General features: G+C 42.5%; 3 protein-coding genes across 5 annotated transcripts in view; 1 reads left to right on the top strand and 2 right to left on the bottom strand.

The window, feature by feature from the left end:
* Positions 1-484: 484 nt before the first annotated feature.
* On the bottom strand, positions 485-8,056 carry slc22a15 (solute carrier family 22 member 15). Its single transcript, XM_035400885.1, has 12 exons — positions 7,845-8,056; positions 7,087-7,236; positions 6,728-6,860; positions 5,800-5,964; positions 5,141-5,270; positions 4,653-4,874; positions 3,164-3,304; positions 2,532-2,617; positions 2,319-2,427; positions 2,132-2,204; positions 1,770-1,928; positions 485-1,631 (listed from the first exon to the last, which is right to left on the bottom strand). The coding sequence occupies exons 1-12, from the start codon at positions 7,926-7,928 to the stop codon at positions 1,584-1,586; spliced, it is 1,500 nt and encodes a 499-aa protein (XP_035256776.1). The 5' UTR covers positions 7,929-8,056; the 3' UTR covers positions 485-1,583.
* Positions 8,057-8,815: 759 nt separating this feature from the next.
* Positions 8,816-18,175, bottom strand: LOC118218343 (receptor expression-enhancing protein 3-like). 3 transcript variants are annotated; one of them, XM_035400938.1, is made up of 8 exons: positions 17,893-18,174; positions 16,532-16,604; positions 14,389-14,465; positions 14,028-14,148; positions 13,134-13,247; positions 11,704-11,848; positions 10,894-11,036; positions 8,816-9,586 (listed from the first exon to the last, which is right to left on the bottom strand). In XM_035400938.1, exons 1-8 carry the CDS (start codon positions 17,922-17,924, stop codon positions 9,515-9,517), a joined length of 777 nt encoding a protein of 258 aa, XP_035256829.1. In that variant the 5' UTR covers positions 17,925-18,174; the 3' UTR covers positions 8,816-9,514. The 3 variants fall into 3 exon arrangements, with proteins under 3 accessions (XP_035256829.1, XP_035256831.1, XP_035256830.1); XM_035400940.1 differs by having other exon boundaries at positions 18,105-18,169; XM_035400939.1 differs by lacking the exon at positions 8,816-9,586 and adding an exon at positions 9,632-10,111 and having other exon boundaries at positions 17,893-18,175.
* A 911-nt stretch (positions 18,176-19,086) lies between these two features.
* LOC118218052 (probable JmjC domain-containing histone demethylation protein 2C) overlaps positions 19,087-26,696 on the top strand; it is a 50,437-nt gene continuing 42,827 nt past the window's right edge. Inside the window, exon 1 of the mRNA XM_035400424.1 lies at positions 19,087-19,458. Within this exon, the coding sequence (XP_035256315.1) occupies positions 19,303-19,458 (156 nt within the window). The 5' untranslated portion in view covers positions 19,087-19,302. The remainder of the gene's footprint in view (positions 19,459-26,696) is intronic.

The raw sequence follows: 26,696 nt of genomic DNA, 5'->3' as shown, positions 1-26,696 counted from the left end.
CCATGAAAAACAACCCCAGACCATTATTCCAGCAAACTTCACAGTTGGCACTATGCATTCCGGCAGTCCTATGCAATCCTATGACCCTAGTGCCACGTTGAAAGTCAGTGAGCTCTTCGGTACTACCCATTCTACTGCCAATGTTTGTCCATGGAGATCACGTCTGTATCTCTAATTTAATGCCACTGTTAGCAATGGGTGTGGTTGAAGTAGCCAAACCCACTAATTAGAACAGGTGTCCACATATTTATAACCATACTGTATCTATATAATATCTAGAAAATTTGTATGGTGTATGTTTTTACACATAACCAGTGTAGGTTGATGAAAAACGTATGAATTATATTTTTTCATACACTTACTCTTTAATAACTAAATGTGACACAAACTAATCCAAAGAGAAAGCAACTAATTTGGCTTGTAAATTTATGACATCGTTCCATAAATGATGTCACTGAATACACACACCATGCTCAAGCACACATAAGTACAAGTGATATTTATTGTACACAAGACATTTTAAAATGACCATTAAAACACACTCTTGGACAGTCATGGATTGTTTTGTTCAACACCACACACCCGCCTCCCCCACCCACCGGGGAGCACCAAGCCATTTCCAAAACTAACAAACCACAGCAATGCCGGAACATTCGCAGCTGAGTTTATTGTTCCCCATCACGTCTAACAGCACGCCGCCAGACGAAGGCTGCTTTAAACACTTGTGTAACAGACAGAGACGTGTGACGGTGCTCTCTGGGACTGCCGCGCCGAAACGAGGCCGACGCTTCGCCTCTTATTGCGCGGGTCCTGGGACCGCCTCCATAAAAAACGGCAGTGAGCTCCATGCTGCAGCAGGTGTTACGTTTCAGACTTTCATCAGCAGCATGTGATCTGACCAGCAGATCAACTTAAACAAATGAACCGACCATGAAAAATAGACATTTACATACTCAATTGAACGTTCACTGTTAATAAAATTACAGATGCAGAAGAAAAGGATCTTCACTTTGGCAGTAATGGCAGGTTGGTCCCACGTAACCTCTGTTGTACTTTTGGTATGAAACAAGGTACAAAATTGTATCCTATTCAAAATAGAGCATTTAAGTGAATTTCTCAACGTTAAAAACATCAGTGTTGATGACATTTGATCCTCATAAGGCACACGATGAAGACGAAAACATTTAATTCGGCTGAAAAGGCAAGACGGTCAGACAAATCCACATAACATGGAATAAATGGGGATCGAGGTCTCTAAATGTGAGGAATGTTCCTATGGCAACCACTGGCACCATCTCTGTTGTCCATTTCTTCCAGCCAATCAAGGCCTTCAGTGTTCGGCGAGAACTTAGAAGACCACTGTGGCCAAGAGTTTGAGAGAAGTCATCCAAAAAGCTGTCCAGCTAGACGGCCAACTCCTCTCCATAGTATCTTGTGTCAGTCCTTTATATATTAAATCATTTTTAAAGAATCTTATTCATACACCACAGACAGGCAATTCTCAGACAGACGACAGAAGAACTTCTCTTTCCATGAACCTTCTGTTTGATTGTGGTCCCTCCTTTGTGGTAAGCAAGTCCATCTCACTGCAGAAGTTTGTCTTTGGACTGATCATCTTCAAACAAGTAAACCTGTTGCAAAGCACACAACAATGTATTTGCAAGACATCTCTCTGTGCTCATTACATGTTATTTGCATATTGCATACAGATGATACGGAGTAGCCTCTGTATAGGGCGGGCATGGTGCTGTGCCGCACGGGACACCCACCTGTCTCTCCAGGATGCGCTGGTAGGCGGGGCTATGCAGCTCCTCCAGGGTCTCGGCGATGGGTCTGTTCAGGGTTTCCGGCAGCAGCAGACTCAGGCAGCCAGCAGAGATCCCGCTCAGGCCGAACACCACAAAGGGCATGGACTGGTGCAGCGCTCTCTGAGAAAGCAGCAGAATGAAGCCCACACAACAGCCCACATGGCCCAAGGCTTACTGTCAGCGTTTAGCCTTTTAACCCCTCACACATACCTACACACTCATACACTCGTGAATACACATGAATATTTGTGCCCTCACAGGCACAATCATACACTTGTGCAAATGTGCACACGCATGCACAGTTCTATCGTTTGTTCACATACCAAAGAAGGTACAAATGGTGCTAGAATTCCTCCAAATCGGCATGACATTGAACAGACTCCAAGTCCAGCGTTCCTGTACCAAGAAACAAAACGATATCATGTGTAAACATAGTCAGTCCAGCCGCACATGGTTCGTAAATGAAGACGTTTACGTTCTCCATTACAAAGCAAAAGCAGGACTTCTTACCGAATCACGGTGGGATACAGCTCAGACGTGTAAACATACACAATGTTGAAGGCAGCACTGACCAACAGCTTTCCTAGCAAAGCTAAAGATGTGCCATTGAACCCCAAACCTGCAAGCAAAGAGCAGTATCAGGACACTGGAAAGGTGCATTCCAAAACACAAGCAAAAACAACCTTTCAGACTTCTTCAGTTTAACGAAATGAAAATTCCTACCTGTCTGGACTGGTATCAGCATTGTAAACAAACAGGAAAACCCTGCAAGAGCGAGGAAGCTCGCCATAGTTTTGCGTCTTCCAGCCCTGGGTGGACCAAACAGACAGACACATACCTTTCTGTACTTTAAGTGAGCTCTCTTTAAACCAAAGTCATTTTTACACAGTCGTATAAAATCCTACCATCCTACTGTACCATGAAACCAGGCTCTTGACACAATCGTACAAAAATGTCAGGCATGCTATGAATGTCTCAGACGTTTTTAAAAGCAATCAGGATTTTTTTGTGAGCAACTGACGCACTGACACACAAATGTGACTTTATATTTTGATCACCGCTCAAACTCCTTTTGATTTAATTTTATTTATTTATTTATTTATTTTTTTACATTATTTGGAATTTTTCGTACAATTCCTTTTTATACTTTTAAATAATGGTACATAGTAAATCTTTCTATATTCAACTAGAACAAAAAAATAAGTAATCTAGAAGTGCATTCAGAAAGATTATACATAAATCCAGAAACATAAACACAACAGCCTGCATGTTATTGTATCCAGTGTGAGTGTCCCACACAGTAAGATGCGGGTGATCCCACGGCTGGTTTGGCACAGAGGGGCTGAGTTACCCACCAGGGTTTGTTAATGAAGTAGATGCACAGCGGGTAAGCAGGAAGCTCCACCAGCCCGTACATGGCTACCGTGACGTAGCGATTTCCTGTGTCCCCACCAGCGTTCATCGTCAGCCCGTAATACACCAAACTGCAGGCGTACCTGCAGAGAGACACGACCGTCATTTCCCCGCGTAAAAACGACAGTAAACCTGCGCCCCTTTAAGAAACCTGCACTGGCTGGGGGGATGGGAACAGTTTGTCGATCCGTCGATTGTCAGTCGCGAGCATGCATTTCGAAAGTCAAATCAAAAACGTTTTTTCTCTTTTTTAAAATTTTACTGTCAAATTGCTCCTAAGGGGTAATAGAGGAGGCTAGACGGGGCATGCTGTCATTCACTTTAATGTTACTTAACGCCAGTTGAAAAGTTGGCCAGCTTACAAAAGAGTGCCATGTGTGGAATGATTTTGAAAAGCTCAATGAAAAAGCTGTTCAGTGCAAATTATCTGCTGCAAATTTTCATTCCACTCATTGACATCAATGATGTTAACCCAGCTAAGAAACAAATATCCAAGGCTAAGGGATCACAGCGAACAAGCACCCTACTTCATAGTGAGACCTCATCCGTGTGACAGCTTTTCAGCTGAAACCACAACAGATTTAATAGCTAAAATGGTAACGAAAGACATGCTCCCTGTAAGCATGGTAAAGGGTGAAGGATTTTGGGACTTACTGGCAATTGGTTGAGCCCGAATATACTCCTGTGCGATGTACTGTTGTTAAAAAAACCATCCCAGCTTCACTTGAACGCAGTGAAACAGCAGCCTCTCTCCGTATCATTCCAAGGCGGACAATGTTGCGATAAGCATCCACGTGAGGACAGCACTAACTGTAGTGAGTCTTATGTGACTATAACTTGACACTTCACAGAAGACTGGGTCATGTGTTAACCTGTGCAATGACCAAAGCAGCATACAATCATTCTGGAAAAAATATAACAGCTTATTTTTTACTTTTGAAATGTTTTAATCTCGTGATCTGCACTGATTCAACTAGTGGTGTGTTTTTATTAGTGGTATCCTACATCAAACGGTAAAAAAAATGATTAGTCTGTTTCAGACAGCAGCCACTCGACGGTCAGAAAAGTGTGTCGTTCACATCCCTAGAACTGACTGTGGGGCTTCATTAGAAACTCCACACATGGTTATTTGTAAATCCCCTTCCCCACTCACCCTGCCGTATAATAGTAACGTATAATAATAATATACCTTTATTTAACCAGGTCAATTGAAAAAAAAATCTCATTTACAATGATGACCAGCATAGACCCCAAGTGACCTACCTCACAGGTAGCATATCGTATAGAGGTAACCAATGCAGGAAACGGTGGTAAAACCGCCCAGCACTGCCTGAATCTTTACCTGGTCTGAGCTGCAGCATTGGCACGCTCTCTTTAAGCTTAAATCACTGCTAAGTCCGCTAGCATCGGGGACGTCTTGTCAGTGCTTACCACACATACATGAGGACCACAGTCCTCCATCGGAGCACCGGGTGAGTGATCAGGTTCAGTATCCCGGGCCTGCGGCTGCCGTTCTGAGTGGAGGCCGAGTTCTGTTTCAGCTTCAGCTGGGTCTGGTCCCGACCGTTCTGCTGGGCCAGGTACAGCAGCACCTGCTCGGCCTGCTCCGACCGGCCCTGTGAGTACAGCCAGCGCGGGGACTCCGGAAAGTTCCTGCCGCAGAGAGGAGGGAAGGGTGTTCAAACGTACAGCGAGGACACTCATATTCACATACATTTATCATATAAAATTTGTGATGTCAGGCTGAGAGTTTAAAGGTGTCCTAATATTTCAGTCATGTCCACCACTGTCATACGACACGCGCATGAAATAACCAATCACAAGTCTGCCTGGTATAACACTTGAGTATGAACTGTGCGACGTCTCCATTCGTTTTCTGTCGTGTTAAAAAAATGCCTGCTTCCCTTCCACAAACTTACACTGACAGAAGGAAAAACAGCACACCAGGCGAGTTAGCTGCCGTTGCTAGGGTGCGCCAGTGTCTCACATAGTAACCAAGGCCAGCAAAGAGTGCGATTCCCACTGCAAACGTCATATTGGACAAAGTTCCTGCAAAATAAAAACAAAACAAGAAATATTCAATATTTAAAAAATATGTAAATATATATTTCAGCAAAAAATCTAAATATCATTTGCTAACACATTTCCCTCTCATTTTAAAAACCAAACATCCATTTAGATTACCAAGAAATAAATCGATACAGTTTCAAAAACATAAACAGCGTCCCACATATCTGTGAGTGTGCAATGTAGCTTCAGTCAAGTCAGCCTCATATGTTTATGACAGAATTTAAATGATATATTTATGACAGAACCTGACAGGAAACCATTAAGATCTGTCCTGTGAGCGTACACACAGTCTGGGCTCTGCAGCAGGAATCTGCCATTCTGGGGCCTACAATGTACTGGTAATGTAGGTCAGCAAAAAAAAAGTTAATACATTTCATTGAACAGTTTATCCACCTTGAATCATTAAAAAAGCAAGTATCATCAAGACTGAGTTTCAAGACGGGAAGCATGCTGCAATTCATTAGACGGACGCGAATAACCAGAAGAGATGAAAATGAAATCCTCTCACCTGTCATTGCCCAGTAGGACTTCCCCACGTACTCCTGACTGAGCACAAAACACACCAGCGCCATGCCGCCATTCATCATTCCCACCAGCAGGCGAGAGAGAGCGAACGTTTCATAACTGGGCGCAAAAGCAGTGGCGTAGCCAAACAGCACCTCAAAGAACAGGCCTGGCAGAAGCACACAGACAGACAGACAGTGTTAGGACAGACAAGATGACATCAGGCTGAAGCAATCAACATTTCTATTTACTAGTGGGAGCAGAGGGTAAGTACTTGATTTCATATCTGAATATCTAATTGGTACCCAAGGCTGAACACTTGGAAGACCAAAGCCGGTTCTTCCTCCTTGAGCACTATACGAAATGGTTTTGTTCTATGAATGAATGACTCTGAAATCTGCCTCAAATCTCACTTTCCCAAAAGTACATTTCAAAGAACTCTTTTTATGTACACTTCTTAGGCTTGCTGATGAATATGGATGGGAAATATCTTTACTCATAGTTCAGTATCCATATGCTAACTGAAAGCATCAAAAAACCTAAGTCATGATCTTGATCTGTCAAATATTTAAATATTTAAATAATCTCATTATTACAATTTACTCATTTCATGAGAACCTAGTAAAAAACACCTAATCTACATCCCTTTTTTTTTGAGAATTCACATATTTAAAGGGAATTATTAAGAACATGCCAAAGTATTGTCAAAAACGTTTTTTTTACGATTTTGGAGGTCAATTCACTGACACCCCCCTCACCCACCTTTATCCACTACGTTTTACATGCTTCTGTTCCAGTAACTCATGACCAGCTGTGTTGATTGACATGGCTGTATGTAGCTCATGTAAACGGAGTTTATCCACCAAAGCCATTTGTTCATGCAGGACCATACGCAATGAACTCACATACAGGTGATCTGGAAATATTCTTACCTGTAAGAAATACTGGTTTTCTTCCAATTTTGTCTGACAGGGGCCCAAAAAGCACATTCCCGAGTAGGACACCAGCAAAAAACAGGGAGCCGGCCAGGCTCACCTTGTAAGCCTGATCTTTTACCAGGAACCACTGTAGATTAAACATGTCACTGATTAAATCTGCACCGGCATAACAATTTAATATCCAAACAGCGTTTTACAGGGTCACGCCTAAGTTCCTCCTGGCACAGTCAGACTGCGTTTCCCGCCCCATTCCATTTTCCATAAGTTTTAAATCAACAGAATCTGAAATAATATGGCACGTCATAGAGCGGATGAGAAGCGTGTGATTATGGCACAGATTTAATGGTCCCCACCTCTGTAACAATAGAACTAAGGTCTTCTGTGAAAGTTACGTGTTTGAAGAGTTCCTCCTCGGTGCTATCGGGATTCAGACCTTTCTCAATGTGGTAATCAGGTACCGCCCCGACAAGCACTATAAGCATCGACTGGAAAGCCATATAAATCTGGAAAACAAATAAATAAAAAGCAAATATAAATAAAGAGCGTCAACAATTATCCATCCGTCTATGTAGATCGTTTACAGTTTTCAGTAGGCTACATGCATTATACTATTTAGCTACTTAGACACAGATGCAAGATAGGGCAACCGACTATCTGCATACAATGTGACGTTAATTATATCAGCTATTCTTGATCAGTCCAATGCATTCAACTGAAACAGACTACTGGCATGCAGCTGAGCGACTATCATCATAATCAGTTACATTAGTGATGTTTACAACAGCTGAGAGCGTACAAGCTTGCCGGACTCCCGTGTTCAGTTGTGAATAACATTAGGAATCGCCGACCTGACACAGACCACAAGTGGCTTGTTAGCTCGTAACTGTTGTTAACAGTAAGTAACACGATGATCAGAGGGAAAGCAATTATGAACTACTAATTTCTGCAAACAAATACCAAAACAATACGGTATTACAAACAACCACTGTCCAACAAGTAGACTGCTATATATTCAAGCTCGAGGAAACGTAGCCGTGATTATGGCCTCTGGCATGTAGCCACTTTCCCCCATTTCTAGTACTACAACTACAGTAAACAAAAGGTTCCATACCTGAAGTAAAACTAACACCGCGATCATGCGTTTCTGGCATATTCCAAATTCCCCTACAACTTGAAAAGCCTCTTCTAAATCCATCCCAAAACAAATATGCACTGAAACATAACATCACACCAACTTCCACTCAGATCTCGGTTATCCGGAGCCCCTCTGTCTTTGCGATGCGTTTCGCGGACGTGGATTACCGTCACATGTTCTTCGGACCAGCTCTGATTGGACAGCGCTACAGAGGAGCCGCACGCGCACTAGAGCCCTGGAGAATATATGCAGATTAATTGTGGCAACGAGTGTGTTAATATTACTCATGCTCTTACATAACGGTCGGTACAGCTGCGTGGCGCCTGCGCGGACGTTATGGCGATAACGTGTGTGCGAGTGTCTTTCCAGCTATAATTATGTAGCCAATTAAATAATTTGAATATTGCATCGTAATTTAAATCTGTGATTGCTATTGACATATAGTAAAAGTTTGCATTCATCCACTGAGAAAACGGACAAAATGCCTATATGGAAAGAAGGCAGAGGAGGAAAGGGAGAGGACTGTGTGTGAATTTTGTGCAACATGTTTAGCAATCTGAGGAATTTAACCAGGAAAGCCCTGGCATTCTGCATCCCTAATGACAGTGCTAACATAGTTTCAGATAGAAAGGGTAGGACACTGGCTTGTCTTCCTTTAGAGCCAGTATTCCATCTAAAAAAAAAAAAGATTCCTAGAGTAGGCTCTAATGTTCCCTCTGTGGTTTCTAATAAAGTTCTCTTGCCATGTTAGTTACAGTTCAATCTGGTCTATAATTATATTTTGTTTTTTACATAACTAGATCTAGAAATATTGTGTTTAAGACTGCAAACTGCTTCAAACAAATTCTCAAAATATAATGCACTTTCCCACTTGGAGCCTGAAAGAGTAACTGACTTACTGAAAGCAGAACAAAGCAGACAAGTTCCCATGAGTAACAGAAAAACAATTCACTTCATGTGCACAGTATGCACACATCCAAATTTATTTGCGAATATTAACTTTTACAATGAATGCAACACACAGATTCCACACATATTTGTACTTTACACTAAATAAGCCAAGCCTCTGTAAGACAGATGTGAACTTTGGTCTCTGTAGCTTTCACTCAAGGTTTTCATTCATAAAATTGAATACATTCCACTTAAGATGACAACTGAAAATACAACATAGTCACATTATAATGATACAATGAGCCAAAAAACGAATAGAAAAAAAACCTGCCCTGCTGGTTTTGTAAATGTGGTCATTACACCATAAGACATTTTAAAACACATTAAATGACCTTAATGTATATTTACATTATAGTGTTTCTTCTCCAAAAAGGAATAAGGCACACTTTGGGTTACTTGTTTTTGGAGTGTTTTCTCAAGTACGTAAAAATATTTTAGGCAGTTAGCTAAAATTATAGATTTTTTTTAAAAACCATAAACATTTCTGTAATGAAATGTACATATGCAATGCACTTGTTAGCCCATGATCTATAGTGTTTCATGATTAAAAAAGCACAGTGTTACTGGCATTTCATTTAACTTCTTCATTCTGCTTTGAAACAAACAGGACCCACAAACACCTCAAAGACTGTGAATGTACAGACCATCACATGTTGTAATAATACAGCACTCAAACCAGTAGTCAGGTCCGGAGTTCAGGGGTCATATGTCATAGAGCTCAGAGCTGGCCGTCGCTTCGGTTTTAGCTTCAGAGATCCATAGCGAGGCTGCAAGAAGTTGATTAAACCGCCTTAATTACGGTTTAATGACAGTTTTTCAGGCATTTTCAGCTTTATTTAATTCTGTCAATAATTACAGATGCAGTGGTCAATGTAGCCCATGGAATTCTGCAGCTTTAGAAGGCAGGGAATTTAAAACTCACAAAATTTACACAAATTCACATGCATTCTGATAAAAATAACCGTTTTGCCATACTATACAAACTCACAATAACAGCACAATAAATGTTTGTCCTTCATAATTGTATTATGACACTTCTAACAGAAGCGGCATGAAATAGCCGGATTAGCCGTTTAAAAAAGCTACAAGGTTTGCCATTCTGATCAAAACAATTTTTTTCCCCACACAGGCTCATAATATTAAAAAACGCTTTCTCTTTGAATCTTGCAATGATGCCAACGGCTGCATAAATATTATGACCAATAAATAACACAAATGTAAGACACCGAATGACGATTGGCTCAAAGGAACAGGAGTGATTATTTTGTTGTGGCTCAAGCCTGGGTCATCACCTGTCACAATAAGGGGGGGAAAAAGACCTTTGAATATCTGCATTTAGACAACAGTGTATTTATTTCCTGCATTTTGGCTCTTTTTTTGTGCGTAAATGCAGAATCCTGCCTTAGCACGTCCACTGCGAGGGGTATGTGAAAAGTTTACCATGCGAAAAGTAGTGACCATTCTTAAATCTCCTATCGGCTAAAAATACACTCTGGAAAGACGTTAATTCAAGAAGCTACGAGCATCACCAACGAGGCTGAAGAGTTTTACACAAGTAACTACTCTGCGAATGAAAAACTTTTCCTGTGATTGGCCAGCAGTGATATTAAGCCGCTTTTCCACCGCATGGTACTGGCTCAACTCTACTCGACTCTACTCACTTCTGGTACCAGGTACTTTGTTTTCCACTGCAGATAGTACCTCCGTCAATGTAGCTGGACGTCATTAGCGACGCCGCATGAAACGTGTTGCTCTGACCAATCAGTGCTCTGCAGTGTTTTCACGTCACCTTTTGGTATCGCCTCAGCTAGTTTGGAACCTCGACGGAGGTGATACCAAAAAGGTACCAGGTACTTTCCACAACTTTTGCCCGATGGAAAACCAAAAAAGTCGAGTAGAGTCGACTCGAGTTGAGCCGGTACCATGCGGTGGAAAAGCGGCTTTAGTGCATGTGTGCAACCATTTTCACCTGCTATTTAAATCAGCACTGGGGCATGTTTGCAGAGGACGAATGTCCGAGCCGGACTGTAAAGAGAGGCGGATTGGAGCGGTGACGTGCACCCGTTTTACGCACCTCTTTGCGCGCTCTGGAGCGCGTCATCTTTACGCTCTGGGACCTCCTCACGCCCCGCTGGGTGACGGCCTCGTCCTCGGAGAACATCCCGTCGGCATCATCGCCCGCCCTGGACTCCAGCTCCGGCTCGTACGCGTAGTACTCTGCACAGAGAGACCAGAGATGATGCTAAACAGCCCTTAGGGTTTTACTAGGCAAAGTGAGAGGTGAACCAGCTACTCGGATGGAGCTCAGGCTTTGTGTTATTAATAAACACTTGACTAATATAACAATATCAACTATTATTATTATATTATTACTACTATTATATGTAGAGCAACAGGTAAACAGGTTAAGTGTTTTACAATAACAGAAAAAAATGACAAATAAACATTTAATTACATTTAAGAGAGAGGAAAGGTATAATAAAACAAATATATGTTAAGAACTTGTCAAATGCATACAACAAGACACATCATTTTCAATATTCAATGTTGTATTTCTATTTTTTGCATTAAGTGCCTTGAATCTGGAGACAGTTTGTGCAGCCCTGATATGCTCTATCAGATGGTCCCATAGTTCAGCGCTTCTGTAGTTCTGTGGGTCAGTTTGAACTAGGACATTCAAAATTTGGCTTGTGGCAAAAATGCTAATTCTCATACCAGCTCACATTTCCCAATAGAGGGCGCTATATATACACATCTCCTAGAATTAATCTTTAAACTTTGTTTCCACATACATATGATTTGTTTTAACTGAAACCTTGACTCTTCCCCTTGCTTGGAATGGAGACATTTTGAATCAGCACCCTAAGTACAGACTGAAGCTTACCAGAGCCGTCGATGGAGGGATTTTGTGCGTTCCTCCCTGGATGGGCGATTGCAGGGAAAGGCTGGTCGGTGGTGTCGTGGCCAGGAATCTGAGTGAGGTCATGCATGCTCAGGCTCTTCAGACGCTCCGAAATGGCACCCTGGCCCTGCGGAGGCACATTTCACACTTCCTCAGTGAAAAACACTACAACGTGTTTGCCAACATCCACACAGCCACATGAGTTTATATGCACTTATGTACCGTGCAAAACAAGTCGTTTTGTCTGTGCTCACACTTACTGAAATACCTGATCTCTATGTTTTTTCTCCAGTTGCACAGAAATGCGAATTTATTCATTTATTTTTTCTTAAGAAGAGCAGCCACTTCTACAGAACGGAAGGATGAAAATGGTCAAAATGTGCACATAATGTGCGTGTCATACAGTACATGTCTGATACTACTGAGAAAGTGGTTCCACTGTCCTACAGAAGCTTCAAAGCCAATTCTCACATCTCTGCTGGGAAGTGTCTGACCACAGTGACAAAAACAGAAGTGATTTACAGTAGTATTTGTAAAATAAAGGACTCTCATCACTTTCAGACACAAACTGTGTTGTAGGTAGGCCTATAATTCCTAGTACTATATAAACATGCATTTAATGCATGGACAAGGCTGCAGAGTGTTTTTGTTGAGTGTTAGATCTTTAGAACAGACAAACTATGGACATGTATATTTCACACATTACATCCAACACACGCTTTGACCAGATGGCTCTTAAGTTCATTTCTGTCTGGAGATGATGCATGTGGTGGTCTGAAGATATGGGGATGGTTGTGAGATGAGGCCTATTAGAGAGAGCGATACGGTATGGACCTCCATGCTGTGGCCCAGCCTGTGGCTTTACCTCAGCCGGAGTGGAGAGAGCAGGCCTAAGGAGCACGGGGCCCAGGGGACTGATTTACAGTAACGGGCGAGAGAGAGAGCAACATCAAGGTTAGGACGAGGAAAACAGAGACGTGTGAGCAGAACAGAGCCATCAGAGCAGGGGCTAGTGGAGGCCGAAGGGGATGGATCTCTAAGCTCCCGGTTAGAGGCCATCTGAAGCCACTGAAACCCCTCCTATGCTCTCACACGCTGCCTCCATTCTGACAGGCACATACGACAGGAGCCAGAAATACAGTCAAGTTTAAAATTAATCTTCAGCTCTTCCAGGACACTGAACCAGATGCTGCTCTTCAGTTTTCTTAGGGAAGATTATTAGTTTGTCAACTGAAAAGTATCAATCTTTTAATGCATTATTCTTCCCAGCAGTACTAATGTACGTTAAATGTCCTATTAGACAGAGACGCACGCGCACATATACACACAGGCATGCACGCACTCGCACACACACAGAAAATCACGCGTGCACATACACACACAGGCATACACACACACACAGTTGTACTTGCCTTGACGGCTGCAGTGACTGCTGCGGTGGCAGCTATGCTCAGACCTTGCTTGCCAAAGTTCACCATGGTCTCATAGCTGTGCTTTTTGGCCTGAACGATGTAGTCATCAATTTCCTATTTATACAAACGGAAAAAGAGCTTTCATTATGCACCAGTATGTCTCAATGTTGAACACAGTGTACAGCCTCCTAATCCAGTTAGACTGTTGTGATGTCCGTGCAGCAGAAGTACTTCTGGTACAGCATCTCTTTCAATCCAACTTCAATCATCTGTCACTGAATGCATCTTCATAAACAAAGGTCAACATTTGCCTGCGATGATAATAAAGGCTAAGCTGTCTGTGGACACGTAGCTACTAATCAATTATCCATGCTACAGCCATTAAAATGGAATCTATTCCAGACACGAAAATCAAATGGCCTACTGAGGACATGATTTCAAATAATGTGTCGTAGACTAAGGAGCGTCTGGGGTCAGAACATTATTAGGGGAGAACAAAAATCAATTCATGAGAGCGCAGACAAACATTGGCTGTCAGCCAGCACTTCTCATCGCACCGCGGTGTGCGAGACGGGCTCGCGCGGCAGACCCGGAGGAGGACGCTTCAAGCGCGAGAGGACAGGGGGCGCTAGTGAGCGACGAGACAGCTGAACCCTCCGCCCCACCCCATGCCCAGCGGGACTGCCAACCACAGTCAGCACTGGCGCGGTCCTGATTCTAAATCAGACCCCGATGCCGGTCCGTGCACTGCAACAGAGCCATAACCGTGCCGTAACAGGACCCGGCAGAGCAGGCAGGACGCGTTCTGCCCAAGTTGTGTCACACGTGTTTAGTGTGGCTCCGGGAGGTCAGAGGAGAGACTACAGCAGCGGTGAGGGGAAAACAGAGGCACACCCTTTCTTTAGAGGACAGCAGAGGATGCAGGAACTTCCTGTAGATCAGGCTGGCCCCTCTGGTGTACGGAGACAACAGCCACACCACAAAGGCGATCTTCAGCTCATAATACAGAGGAAACCTACAGAGAGGAAAAGGCCCAGGCAGTGGGGACAGAATACCAATAACATTCTCACATTTAACCGTGCACTTAAAACTATTAAAGAATGTCACATCTCATCGCTTAATAAAACATTACAAGACTAAATAAAGCACTCGCTTGGTCTAGCAAACATAATCCATTTTGTAACAATTGGCATCAGTCATCCAAACCAAGGATCTGCAGGAGGCCACATAGTAATAAACTCTGTGCATCTCTTACCAGGACAGGGAGAGGTCTGTGATGGTTTCCACCACTGTGTACAGCGCAAACACAATCCAGTACATCATCCAGCGCACCTGCAGACAAAGAGCACTTTCAGAGCCCACACTTCCCATCATGCAAGAGTATGAGAGACAACAATGATGAAAGAACAGCGCAAATAACAGGGTCTCATAACAGGTTAACCCAAGTAACAATGCCTCCTCATAACAGACAATACACTATTTCTTCAACATGCTAATGATTATCCTCTACAGTGTAGGTTCAGTTTCATATACTGCTTTTGGCCACAGTACTAATCCCATCATAGCGCTTCGTATTGGAAGAGGTCAGTTATACCAGAAGCAGCCTCAAACTTAAGTGGCACATAATTTGATTTTTCTACTATTGGAATTGATTCCCAGAAGGTCATTTAATAGACATAATACATACACTACATGGCCAGAAGTATGTGGACACCTGACATCCAAAATCTCATCCAAAATTATGGGCATTTATATGGAGTAGGTCTGCCCTTTGTTGCGATAACAACCTCCTGAATTATAAGCCCAATTCCTCTAGGACTTCAAGGTGTCTTTCTGGTTTAATTTCAGAACCAAGCACAGCCCGATCACAAGATGGCTGCCTCATTCCAGCCACTCTGAGACATTTGTGGAATTTTGAGCATCACTGGGCAACGTTAAATGAGGTTATGAGTGTGCATCCCTGGAATTCCAGCTGGCGGGCCGCGTCACATGCAATCAGCGACCCGCCGGTGAACTTACACTGCCTGCAACTCCATTAGCGAGCCATTTACCACACCATAGCGGGGCGCTCCTGGGAACAAACTTCCAAACAGCATTCACAGTTTTCATTGGGCAATTAGTGGTGTATCCCAAGCTCGTAACCTCAGACTGCAGTCCAGCAGAAAACCAAATTAAACCAAGTAGCATTAACCCTAATGCCTTCACATAAAATACAGCCACACGCACATACATTCCGTGGGGCTGTCACTAGAATTGGGCAACTGTGATCCGCACCAGTGTGAGCTCCGCCCCCAGGGGTAGGGTAGTTAGAATGAGCTCCGCCTCCAGGGATAGGGGAGTTATAATGAGCTCCGCCCCCAGTGGTAGGGTAGTTGAATGAGGTCCGCCCCCAGGGGAAGGGTAGTTTAATGCCCACCAGGATTCAGGTTACTGCTGCATTAGTTTCTAATTACCCACCAGGCACCCACTGGCTGTCAGTTGTCATCAGTGAGATGTGACTCTCCTCCAGTCAGTACCGTGTGACCTACAGCGTGTGCCATTGGCTCAAAAATTCCGCACACGGTCAGATTGCAGTGCTCCTCTATTAGCCGATGAGTGGCGCACTTGGCGCTTCCAAATTTGACAAATTGAAAGGTGGAAATTTTCATTTATTTATTTAAGGCAGTGCCACATTAATGGAAAATGTGCGTTAGCATGAAGTCAGTCGTTTGCTAGCTAATCAGCCACGTATTCTACAGCAGAGGAGTTGCTGTTGAGCCCTGAGGTGAGGGTGGGGGGTGTCGGGGTGGGGGGGTGGTGCGCAGCCAACTGTGGAGCCTCCCTCAGGACAAAGACTGCAGCGGCGCCACAAGTCTAACTGCTGCACCCAACAGGATCCTCCGCTCAGGAGACAAACAATCCATTTGCAAAACAAATCCATGTACAAAACGGAATTCAGGTTAGGTAAATGTAAAAATGCTGGATGGCACTGTTCACAGCCTTGCAAGCACAACGCGAAACAGCTGTGTGATCAGTGATCACCATGACACCGTTCCCAAGCAACACTGCATCTCACAGGAAGGGCCAGAGATGGTATGCTCAGGTGCACCAACAGACTAGCGAACCAAAAATATAAGGAAATAACACAGTGAATCCCCAGCCAGGGATTACATGCAATACACACAATCATTTGCAATGAAACTGAACCATGCAAGCTTTAAAAGTGGTTGAACATCTACAGATTGATCTCAATACAGTTCAGACGCCAGGAAACCTCAGTCTCATGCTGATTATTAGCAGCCTACACACAATTATCTCCACATATGATTTTCTCCTGCTAAAACAATTTTAAACAAAAGGGAACCAATGCAGCTCATTAATACACATTTGGTACATATGCACACTGAATTTCTACTTACATATTCTTTAACATTCTTGGATTTGACTGCTTTGTAGGAGTAGTACGCAGGGTACAGCGTTCCAAAGATAAGCCTGCAGAATTGAAGACAGATACCTTAATGTTCAGCACAGACCAAGTCCTACAAACAATGCAAACTCTTGATCAGAAAACACGGACAGTGTGATTGCAAACTTCTGAGGTCATAGCTAGCAAAGGGCCTGTTGTATCTCTCCAGGCCACTGAATACTGCAGTTCAGCTATCCACACTGACATCATCCAGTGATTTAAGCACGGTAAAATGTGCCACAAAGTTACATTTATTTCAGACTTAAACACAAAAGAGCTGACACAAAGCAAGAATAATTATTTATGTATGCATTTGATTCCAGAGACTAGTGGGAGCAGGTTACTAATTTGAACAAAAACTTTTGGCATGGATTGTACAGTGAAAGTAACTTTGATCCAGTTTCATGAACCACGTGGTTAATGTCATAACAGGAGTCGGGTGTAAGCCATAGTAATATATCAAGTTAATCGTAATGAGATCAGACACTCATTATCGATATATTTATGTAGCAGCCTAATTCTTGGAGTTCAGACTTGTACTAACTTCGATATTTCAAACAGAATTATTTCAGGTATTTTACGTATATTGACAGCATTCAAAAGTCCAGTAAATTATTAGAAAAAAAAAACGAATTGATTTAATCAATTCATTAACCATTAGCTAGATGACTGATGAAACATAACAGCCCATATAGATTAGCACCTTAGCCAGCAACTTGGCCAACGTTAGAGATAACGTCAGGTGGGTAAAATTATGCACACGTATTCAAACATTTCTATAAACTATGGAGCTGTCGTTTGCTACCGATGGCTAGTTAAATTTTAATATACACAGCAATATTAACTTTTTAATGTAACTTGGCCAACTAGCTATCGATAACTTTGTTGGAAATGAACTCGTTTATTTTGAAGCATTAATTTACCTTCTGATTGATTAGTTATCAACCAAGCTAGCTAACGTTAAGTCAAGTAACAAGTGACATCTGTCAGTATCACCAAATTCCAGCTGTAACGTCATTGGGGTTACCTCAATCCAAAACGACTTCATATAATTTAGAGCTATCCATCGTAGCTAGCTAGCTAACACTGAAAACGGTATACTGAGTTCACTCAGCACTCCAGAACTAGACAACCGTTACATTGCCCCACATTTATTTGAACTAAATAGTTAGAAGTCTAAAGAAGGGTTAAACGTTACTGTCCATATCTAAACCAGAAATGTTTGTCAAAAAGTACCCACAGTATGGTGCAGACTGCATGTAAATAAAAGTAGCTAACGTTAGTTAAAATAAAGAACCATTTGTTTTCACTTACACGACTGCTCTCGAAATTATCCACGACACCATTTTCCTTTCAGCAGGGCTAACGTTATTTGGTGTGGCCTAAAAGTGAAGCTTTCAAAGTAAGCCGAGCTTTTGTAAAGTAAAGCTTTGACTGGCACAGTTTAGCAAGCTAGCGAGCTAAGCGAAGAACGACTAACAACAAACGATTCGTACAACAATTCACTTTAAATCACGCATCCTCACAATGATCTAACTACCAGCCTCGGTGATCATCAGCCCTCCCTGCAAAACTCAACGACCTGCAGCAACTCCTTCCGTGAGGTCACAGCTCGTTCCTACCCCTGATTGGTTAATATAACCATTGGTTACTTTCACGATTGCTTACACGAAGACTTTCTAATTTGTACTTCACTTTGAAGTCTGTTTAGCCGACAAGGCAATTTTATAGGACTGTTTCCAAGGGTGGGTGAAGTGCAGTAACGTTACATACTTAACGAGGAATACATTCATTTACATAAAAATTATTTGGAGTTCACCAGTAAGCGGCCTCAAAGTCACAAAATTTAGTTGAATGCAATGCAAACTTAATTTAATAATGGAATGACTAGTTGACAATTGATTATTCCATTTTGCACCGGATTCAATAAAAAACACATTTTTAGCAAATACAAGCATCTTTTTCATAGGTTACTCGATGAAGAGACATCAGATTATACTTGGATACTAAAGTAAAATTATGAAATATAAAAATACATTATTTCACCTCAACCAAGGAAGAGCCAAATAACTGAACAACATTGCATGATGCCCTTTACTTACAGACTTACATCCTCTGTGACGCCTTGCCTCATTTTGACATTGGGGATATAGGAAAGTTACAATAGGAAAAGATAGGAAAGATATAGGATAGCCACTTGTCAACACAGATGCGCGTGATGACGTAAGTGTAGGGATACCTTTATGTATATAATTTTTTTAAATATTCCAAAGCTAAGTGCCATAAATTCGTCTTTTCAAATTCACAATTCAATCTGGCTGTAACATACTACTTTTGTCCAGGTTGTTACGTGTGGAATACGGGATATCGGGTTGGCTGTCTCTGGTGGTTTTGAAAACGAAAACCCCTAAAATATAAAATGAATTTGTCTGGCGTAGGAAAATGTTCACTGCGGTTTTTCTGGCCGACGTGCCGTGGGGGCGGAGTGATATCACTGTACGGAGCTTGTGACGGGCTTTACTGAATCATACCGCTCAGGATTGTTAGTTTGCTGGCTGCTGGCGGGTAGACGTTTAAATCTTGTTTAACGTTACATTAGACTGTCAGAGACTCGGAAACTACTCAACCAGTTTTTCTTTCTTTTTATTAGTATTTAATAAGCCTTTTATAGAAAAAATGTCCGCACCGTAGCGTGTTGCTTTCGAAGTTTTGCGAGGATTTTCCATGGGGGTGGAAGAGCGCCCGGAGCTGGTTGGAAAGCGGTTCCTGTGCGTGAGCGGACGGGAGCTGTTGGAGCTCGGTGAGATCGCGCACTGGAGATGGCGAGCAGGGGTAATCCGAGCAGTTACTCACCGCGACAGTGACAACCCGGAGCTCATGGTGAGGAGTACTATCTTACACATCTTTAAAACAAGGATTTACACATCTGTCTGCTGACATATACAGCTTTTTGGACGGGCGGTGTAGACATGTAAAGCTGATCTTTACTGGTTCTGCTACGGAGTTGTGTTGCCGGTGACTAGCAAACCAACTAGTGTAATTATCTTGCTAACTGACTGTCAATATAGTTTACCTTAACATGTTTTAGTGGTTTTATTACGTCAGTTGGTTAGATTGTTATGGGCGGATAGAGAACTGACAATTCGTAGGCTATCACAGTGAATGATGCACGGCTACAGTAGCTATCTAAATGGTACAGAACGACCCGTCTTTTTTGAACATGTACTGTAGCGACAGTACTAGTTGTTTTCCTGCAGAGTTAACCGTCTCCTCAGCCAGTTCACGCAACTCAGCCAACATTTGTTCCAGATAGGCTACGACTTTAACCATTTAAGTAAATGTATCTAACGCAAGCTACAGTATATAACAGCGGTAGATGAGGTTGAGTTCGCCTACGGCTTCACAGCATATAGACCTGGGCACTGTGTCACATTTCATTCTTAGAAGAAAAAAAAGTTTATTAATTGGTGCAACAGGTGCACAGTTGGCACAAATTGTCCCTATTCATATGCAGATTATCGTTATACTTTCTGTAATCCCGTGTGCATGAGGAGCCTGTTATTTCCTATCGTGATTTTCAACCATTGTCATTCATTTACCATATGCATACCAAACTGCTCATTTAGTTTAGGTAGCCTATATGCGACATTATTTTTTCTTTTTTTTTCTTTTCTTTTTTTTTTACTACTTATCCTTATGTTGTGGTTCAGTGATGTAATTTGGGGTATTTCACAGTTTCAATGATAAATCAGCATTTATACAACATTTTCATAACAATTTAAGATGGTGGATATTGTACACATTATTGGGAAATATTTAAGAACATCAGTAGAATTAGTAATGAAATTTTACTAATTATTTATGGAATAGGTTCAGTGAATCCCACTGTCTCTCAGTCAGAAGCAGTCATTTTGATGGTAATGATGCAGTCCATTCATTTGGACATGTAGATTAATTGCTCAGGCTGGTCACATCTTGCCTCTTAAATTTTTAAAATTATGCCAGACACATTGGCTGCACCAAGAGAATAGGAAGCAGTAGGATGTTAAGCATTCTACAACCTAGTTTTATTATTTAGCCTATTTATCGCATATACACTGTATGTGTGCCAGCCTTACCTTTCTATTTGCTGTAAATAGTTAAACAAATTCTCACAATGGAATACAATGTGTGGTTAATTATTAACTGATACACAATTGTACAAAAGAATGCTTTTTCATTTGTCTTGTAGAGGTTTTGTGATCAGGATTCAGATTTTACTTGGTTTTAAAATGTGTGCTATCTTGACTACAATGTAAGGGGACTGACAGGCTGTATAATTTCAGAGCCAGCTATTTAACAGCATAGCTGAAGGTTTCCAAACTTTCAGACGTTTAGCTTACATAACCTGCCATATAAAATGGTAACATGTCCAGGTGTTGCACATTAATGGCTTAGACTAAAGAATCTTAATGATCATATCCCCGTGAAAGAGATTCTGCCCCTGTTTAATGAGATATTTAATGAGATTAGAATTACTAACTGATACAAGCTAAATGCTTTTTATTAATTGGCAGCTAACTGAATTCCTTTATTACGGACTGTATGGAGGTCATATTATTACATTTTAATTTGTTAGTGTTTGATCAGTTAATTTACGCTTCGGTCTTACTGCTCAGTGTTGATGTTCCGCCTGATTGGCCAGTTTGAAGTCATGCCTTTCTGATTTCCACCACATTTTAAATAGTCATCCTTGTTATTCTGCAAAGTATTTTAATGTTTTGTGTTGGAAATAGCTTTGGAATTGTCCCTTGCCCTACAGTTTGAAACTTGCAGTTGCATAAATATCATCACAGACCAGGAGTACTCAGCTCACCAAAAAAACTGCACGCATTTCCTATGGGCTGCATTGACTTGTTTTGATTATGTGACCTAAAGCTTAAAGGTGAGCCTGAATGCATATAACAATACAAGAGGGAGGGCCTGTTTTAAATGGACGATGAATCACATTTCAGCCAGTGGGAGCAAGAAACTGGAGGAGCTGTTGCCTAAAATATTTTAAAAGACTGCCAGTTGGAAATGCTGACGAGGGTGAGGAACCTCGCCAAACTGTGCTTCCCAGACTATTCAGTTCTACTGCCTTATCACCAGCGGCCCCAGGGAACCCAACACAGGATCATTTGTTTACTTTACAGGCACGTGTGCATTTCTGAGTCAGCAAATTCGTCATTTTCATTGTTCATCATTTCTGGAGGTGGAACTGAAATGAGAAACAAACCATGTATCCCCAGACTTCATCTCTTTTTGCTGATCTTTTTTTTGTGTGTTTTTGATTAATTTGGCCTTAATTACAACCACATGCGCATGGCGTACTGTACTTTATATTATTTCTCAGTGCGTAGTTTTACTAAAACTAAATAAATGGTCTCCACCCCAGAATTTCACTCCTTGTGCTTGCGTAGTGACATCAAAGTGCAGTTCAGCACTGCTGGTGATGTGGTGGTGCTGCAGTCCTGGTTTAATCGCCTCACTTTAAGCATTTGAGGACCTGCACCCATTGGAGCATTCTACAGCAAACATGGAAAATCATGTTGTTCGCTTAAGAAGATGGTATTCAGTCTTATTCTATGCCATTGTTGCAAGATCCCACATTTCCCTGGTACATCAGAGTGTAGCTGGAACTCCACTTGTTTACCTGAAACAACAACTGCAAAAGAAAAGCTAAAAAATGGTGCATTCCATCATTTTTTGGTGTGGTGTTCTTTTCAGTTTAAAATCGAATGCTAGCCCAATAAGTAGCCTAGTTCATTGCTAATAGACTGTTGTGCTGGAGGAGTAAAAACTGGTAGTGGAGTAACACAGAGGTATTCAGTGGATAAATTACACTTATTTGGATTGAGTGTAGTGTTGAAAAGTGCATTTCATCGTTTCAGTTTTTTCCTAAAGTGTGCTCTCTGGAAGTTCTCCTCTCTCTGAGGGACAGTGTGTGTGGAACATGACTATTCTTCCAGATTTAGGGCTGAAGTCATTTCTGATGTGAAACAGTTTTCTTTGTTTTGAATTTCTTGTGGTTGTGGGAGAGTTTTCTGTGGCTCCATTGATTGGTTCCCCGCAGTGGAAACTTGACCTTCAGCAGATGTTTGAGGCTCTGCCAGGCTGTGGTGTGAGCTGCAGGCCAGACAGATTTTTTCCTTGTTATATTGAAGATTTTCATTGCTTTAGAAAGACAGGGAAAAAATGATCCGATTTGATGAGTTTGAATGAGATTCATCATAGAATCCAGAGGGCTGGAGTTCTCCTAAATCTCATTGAGCTGAACACAATATATTTTGCAGCTGTAACGTTTTAATGTGTAGTGTTCTGAAATATGTTTGTGAGAAAGTCAAGCGTTGAAAGCTGCACACTGCGGTGTCACTGCAGTTAGGTGTTTTTTTGGGTGAACGGTGTGGTATATTTACTAAAGTGTTGCAGCTTCAGTACCCTGCTGAACAGCGCAATGGCAGTGCCCCAGCTGAGGATTAAACCCACAAACACTGAGCTACAAGCCCAAGCCCCTAATCACTGAACTACTGGATGGATGGATGGATAGACAGACAGAGAGATACTTTTTATCCTGCAGTAGTTAAATAAAAGTAAATAAAGTGTAAGCAGGAAGGGGGGCACAGAGCTAGTGTACAGGCAGCCCCTCTGCACGGTGCTGGGGGTGCACATGGTTATTTCCAGGGCTTTTCGGAAGGCATTTGCCCCAGACATGATGTTGGTAGATATTCCTGTGTGCGTACAATGTGCGAGGTCTATGTGAATGTTATATGTATGTTGTGTTAATAATGTATGTTGTGTACGATGCATCATGTTTCTGTCTCCCACTGTGTTCAGTGACCGTTGCGTGTGTACTTGTGGTGTTGTCTTTCTTATGTTGCTGACCTACGTTTGCTAAATGAATTTCCATGGAAATGGACAGTAAAGGTGCGGTATTGTGTCCCTGAAACTGGCATTAATCCATTTGCATTGGTACTGTGTGTGGCAAATCCAGCCACGTTTCACTAGGCTTTACTGAAGAGAGAATTGAGCTGCGTGTCAGAGAGAGTATAATCTACTTTAACAGCAGTGCTGGCAGCCTGGCCCATTCGCACGTCCTTTTGCAGCTATGAGTGCGTCTCCCAGGGTGCTGCTAATGGTTCGGGGGGGTTGGAGGGGGCGGCTGTGGAGGTATGAAAGCAGCTCAGGTTGGAGGGCTAGGTCTTTTGAGGGGGAGGGGGGAGGCGGGGGTTGTCCCTTCTGTGCCCGCTCCACACTGAGCACAGCCAGTCAGCCAACCATCTGTCTCCAGCTCTGCCTTGGAGGCCTGACAGTGTGAAAGCCGAGCTGTGCGCTGCTTTAGGGAGCGCTGGCCTTGCATCACAATACTCTGACAGTGCGTGTGAATGAAGCGGGAGCAGACTGCTCTTCCAGCAGCTTCTCCTTTCCCTTGGGAAAATGTGGTCACCTGTTTTACAGTGCCTGTTCGCACATGGACTTACACCTGCAACCTGGAAACAGATGTGTGTTCTAGCTCTCAGGTGAGCTGGTTTGTAGTGAACGCCTCAGGTGAGCTGGTCTGTAGTAAATGCCACAGTTGAGGTGGTCTGTAATAAATGCCACTGGTGAGCTGGTCTGTAGTGAACGTCACTGCTGAGCTGGTCTGTAGTAAACGCCACAGGTGAGGTGGTCTGTAGTAAATGCCACAGGTGAGGTGGTCTGTAGTAAATGCCACAGGTGAGCTGATCTGTAGTAAATGCCACATTTTGGGAGCTCTTAGCTGAGGTGGTCTGTTGTAAACGGCACAGTTGATTCACTGCTGAATATGTGATACTGGTGATGCCTGGCTCATTCTAAGGGAGCGTGAGCAGAAGTGAGGCAGCGAAGCAGCTGCCTTTCATCTGAGATGCTGCCATAGTGTGAAAGCTGTGCATTGTAATCCACCAGTGTTTGAGAGGGATGGTCAATACGGACGGACTACGAGAAGTTCCAGTCAGGGGGAGGGGTCAGCCCCGTGTTTCTGGGGTGGGTGTGTGAAGCAATAAACCTGCTCAGCCAACCAAAATTGGCGGCAGAACTCAGCAGCCTCCAATTGGGTTACGGGAAGCCAATGCCAGAAAAGTGAATTACATTTTCCAGATGCTCTGTCAGCGAGCGAGCATCTGGAATTGAGACTATGTGCAGGGCCATGTGGTGAGGCATCCAGCCGCAGTGAAACGGATGATAATAGAATAGGGATGGCACATTGGTGTCATCACCTTTCGCTTAGAAACCAGAGAGTAGCTCCACCAATAATGTCCTACGTCCGTAACAAGAAACCCAAAGTTTTTCCGAATGTGGTTCTGTCCTCTAGTTCAGGGGAATCTGCTAAACACTATAGAAAGAATTCTGATGACTTATTATGCGTTTATTTATTAATTTGGCCCTAGTGTTCCTTTTGAAGCTGTTTTGTGTTGGAGGCAGTTGAAAAGTGCAGCCCTTTTTATTTTTATTTTTCTAACCTAGTGATTTTCCGGGGAAGTGCTACACGCAGAGGCACACTTAAGTAATGGCTGTGGTTGCTGATCACAGTTTTAGCAGCCCTGAGAGATGAGGGGGAGGCCTATGCTTTTTATTGCTCACGCAAAGAACAGTACACTGCCTGGGAAACCTGGGGTGGAAGGAGTCATCTGACAGCATTACGTACTGAGCCCTGGGCCCCCTGATGGCTTTATGCCTGAGCCACAGGTCCTGTAATGGCTTTATGCCTGAGCCACAGGTCCTGTAATGGCTTTATGCCTGAGCCACAGGTCCTGTAATGGCTTTATGTGTGTGCCACAGGTCCTGTAATGGCTTTATGCCTGAGCCACAGGTCCTGTAATGGCTTTATGCCTGAGCCACAGGTCCTGTAATGGCTTTATGCCTGAGCCACAGGTCCTGTAATGGCTTTATGCCTGAGCCACAGGTCCTGTAATGGCTTTATGCCTGAGCCACAGGTCCTGTAATGGCTTTGTGCCTGAGTCACATGTCCTGTAAAGGCTTTATGCCTGAGCCACAGGTCCTGTAAAGGCTTTATGCCTGAGCCACAGGTCCTGTAATGGCTTTATGTCTGAGCCACAGGTCTTGTAATGACTTTATGTGTAAGCCACAGGTCCTGTAATGGCTTTATGCCTGAGCCACAGGTCCTGTAATGGCTTTATGTGTGAGCCACAGGTCCTGTAATGGCTTTATGCCTGAGCCACAGGTCCTGTAATGGCTTTATGAGGCCTTGTTTTTACTGTGAAATTCCTTGACTGAACTTTAACTGGTTCTGGTGAAGCTCACTTACGAAGGTCCCTCTAAATGGTATTGCTCTCTCTCTCTCTCTCTCTCTCTCTTTCTCCCTCTCTCATGTACGGACATGTGAATTGAATTAGAGCGGGAGCTGAGAGAAAGTACCTTGTACAAATCAGAGCTTACACACTTACCTCTCTAATATAAAATAATGCAGCGTATCTTTCTCTGTCTTCCTTTCATCCCGGTCTGCCTTTAACCAAAAAAATAATAATCTTGCATTCCATATTGGTTTTTCATTGGAAAATTTTAAAGAATAAAAGTAAGAATAATTTTGGGAAATTTTTGTGAATAAGGCACAATGAAATGGAGTGTCTTTCAGGACGTTTGCACTCTGTGGGCATTTAACATGCCGCAGTGTAAGCATTCACAGGTAACTCAGTCATGTGTTATGTTTGGACCAGTTTACCCTAAAGCGAGAACATCACCAACATTTTTCTAATGGTGGAACATTATTTTATTGTAATCTTATTGTACATAATGTGGGGTCTTAGTATCTCTATAGGCTGTTCTTGTCACTTAGGGCATGGAAAATACTCATTAACATTTACTGTGTGGTGATATGTGCTAGATGAACCTAGAATATTTCTTGGAGTGAAGTGAGTCAAAACATTTGATTCATGATTTACAGTAATGCACAATTTAGACATTTTGTATAGATTTGGAAACACTAAGGACCACCAGAGTAATCTGCTTACTTTTTGCTTCATAGATATTTAGTAGGCTAGTTCTGTGTATCACCCTCAGATTTTGTACATTTGTGATCAAGGAATGTAATCCAGCACATGTGTAGTTCTACCTGTTTTATT

The sequence above is a fragment of the Anguilla anguilla genome, chromosome 18 (assembly GCF_013347855.1).
Source record: "Anguilla anguilla isolate fAngAng1 chromosome 18, fAngAng1.pri, whole genome shotgun sequence".
Lineage (NCBI taxonomy): Eukaryota > Metazoa > Chordata > Actinopteri > Anguilliformes > Anguillidae > Anguilla > Anguilla anguilla.
Note: the sequence above shows the minus strand (reverse complement) of the source record. Positions and strands in the feature narration are given on the sequence as shown.

Coding starts and splice junctions, on each gene's coding strand:
- slc22a15 (XM_035400885.1), bottom strand. CDS start 7,928: ATGGATTTAGAAGAGGCTTTTCAAGTTGTAGGGGAATTTGGAATATGC. Junction 7,237..7,844: donor CGGTGTTAGTTTTACTTCAG/GTATGGAACCTT, acceptor TTTGTTTTCCAG/ATTTATATGGCTTTCCAGTC. Junction 1,632..1,769: donor AGCGCATCCTGGAGAGACAG/GTGGGTGTCCCG, acceptor GCTTTGCAACAG/GTTTACTTGTTTGAAGATGA.
- LOC118218343 (XM_035400938.1), bottom strand. CDS start 17,924: ATGGTGTCGTGGATAATTTCGAGAGCAGTCGT. Junction 13,248..14,027: donor TGCTGTCCTCTAAAGAAAGG/GTGTGCCTCTGT, acceptor TTGTATAAATAG/GAAATTGATGACTACATCGT. Junction 9,587..10,893: donor GCTCCAGAGCGCGCAAAGAG/GTGCGTAAAACG, acceptor AACTTCTTGCAG/CCTCGCTATGGATCTCTGAA.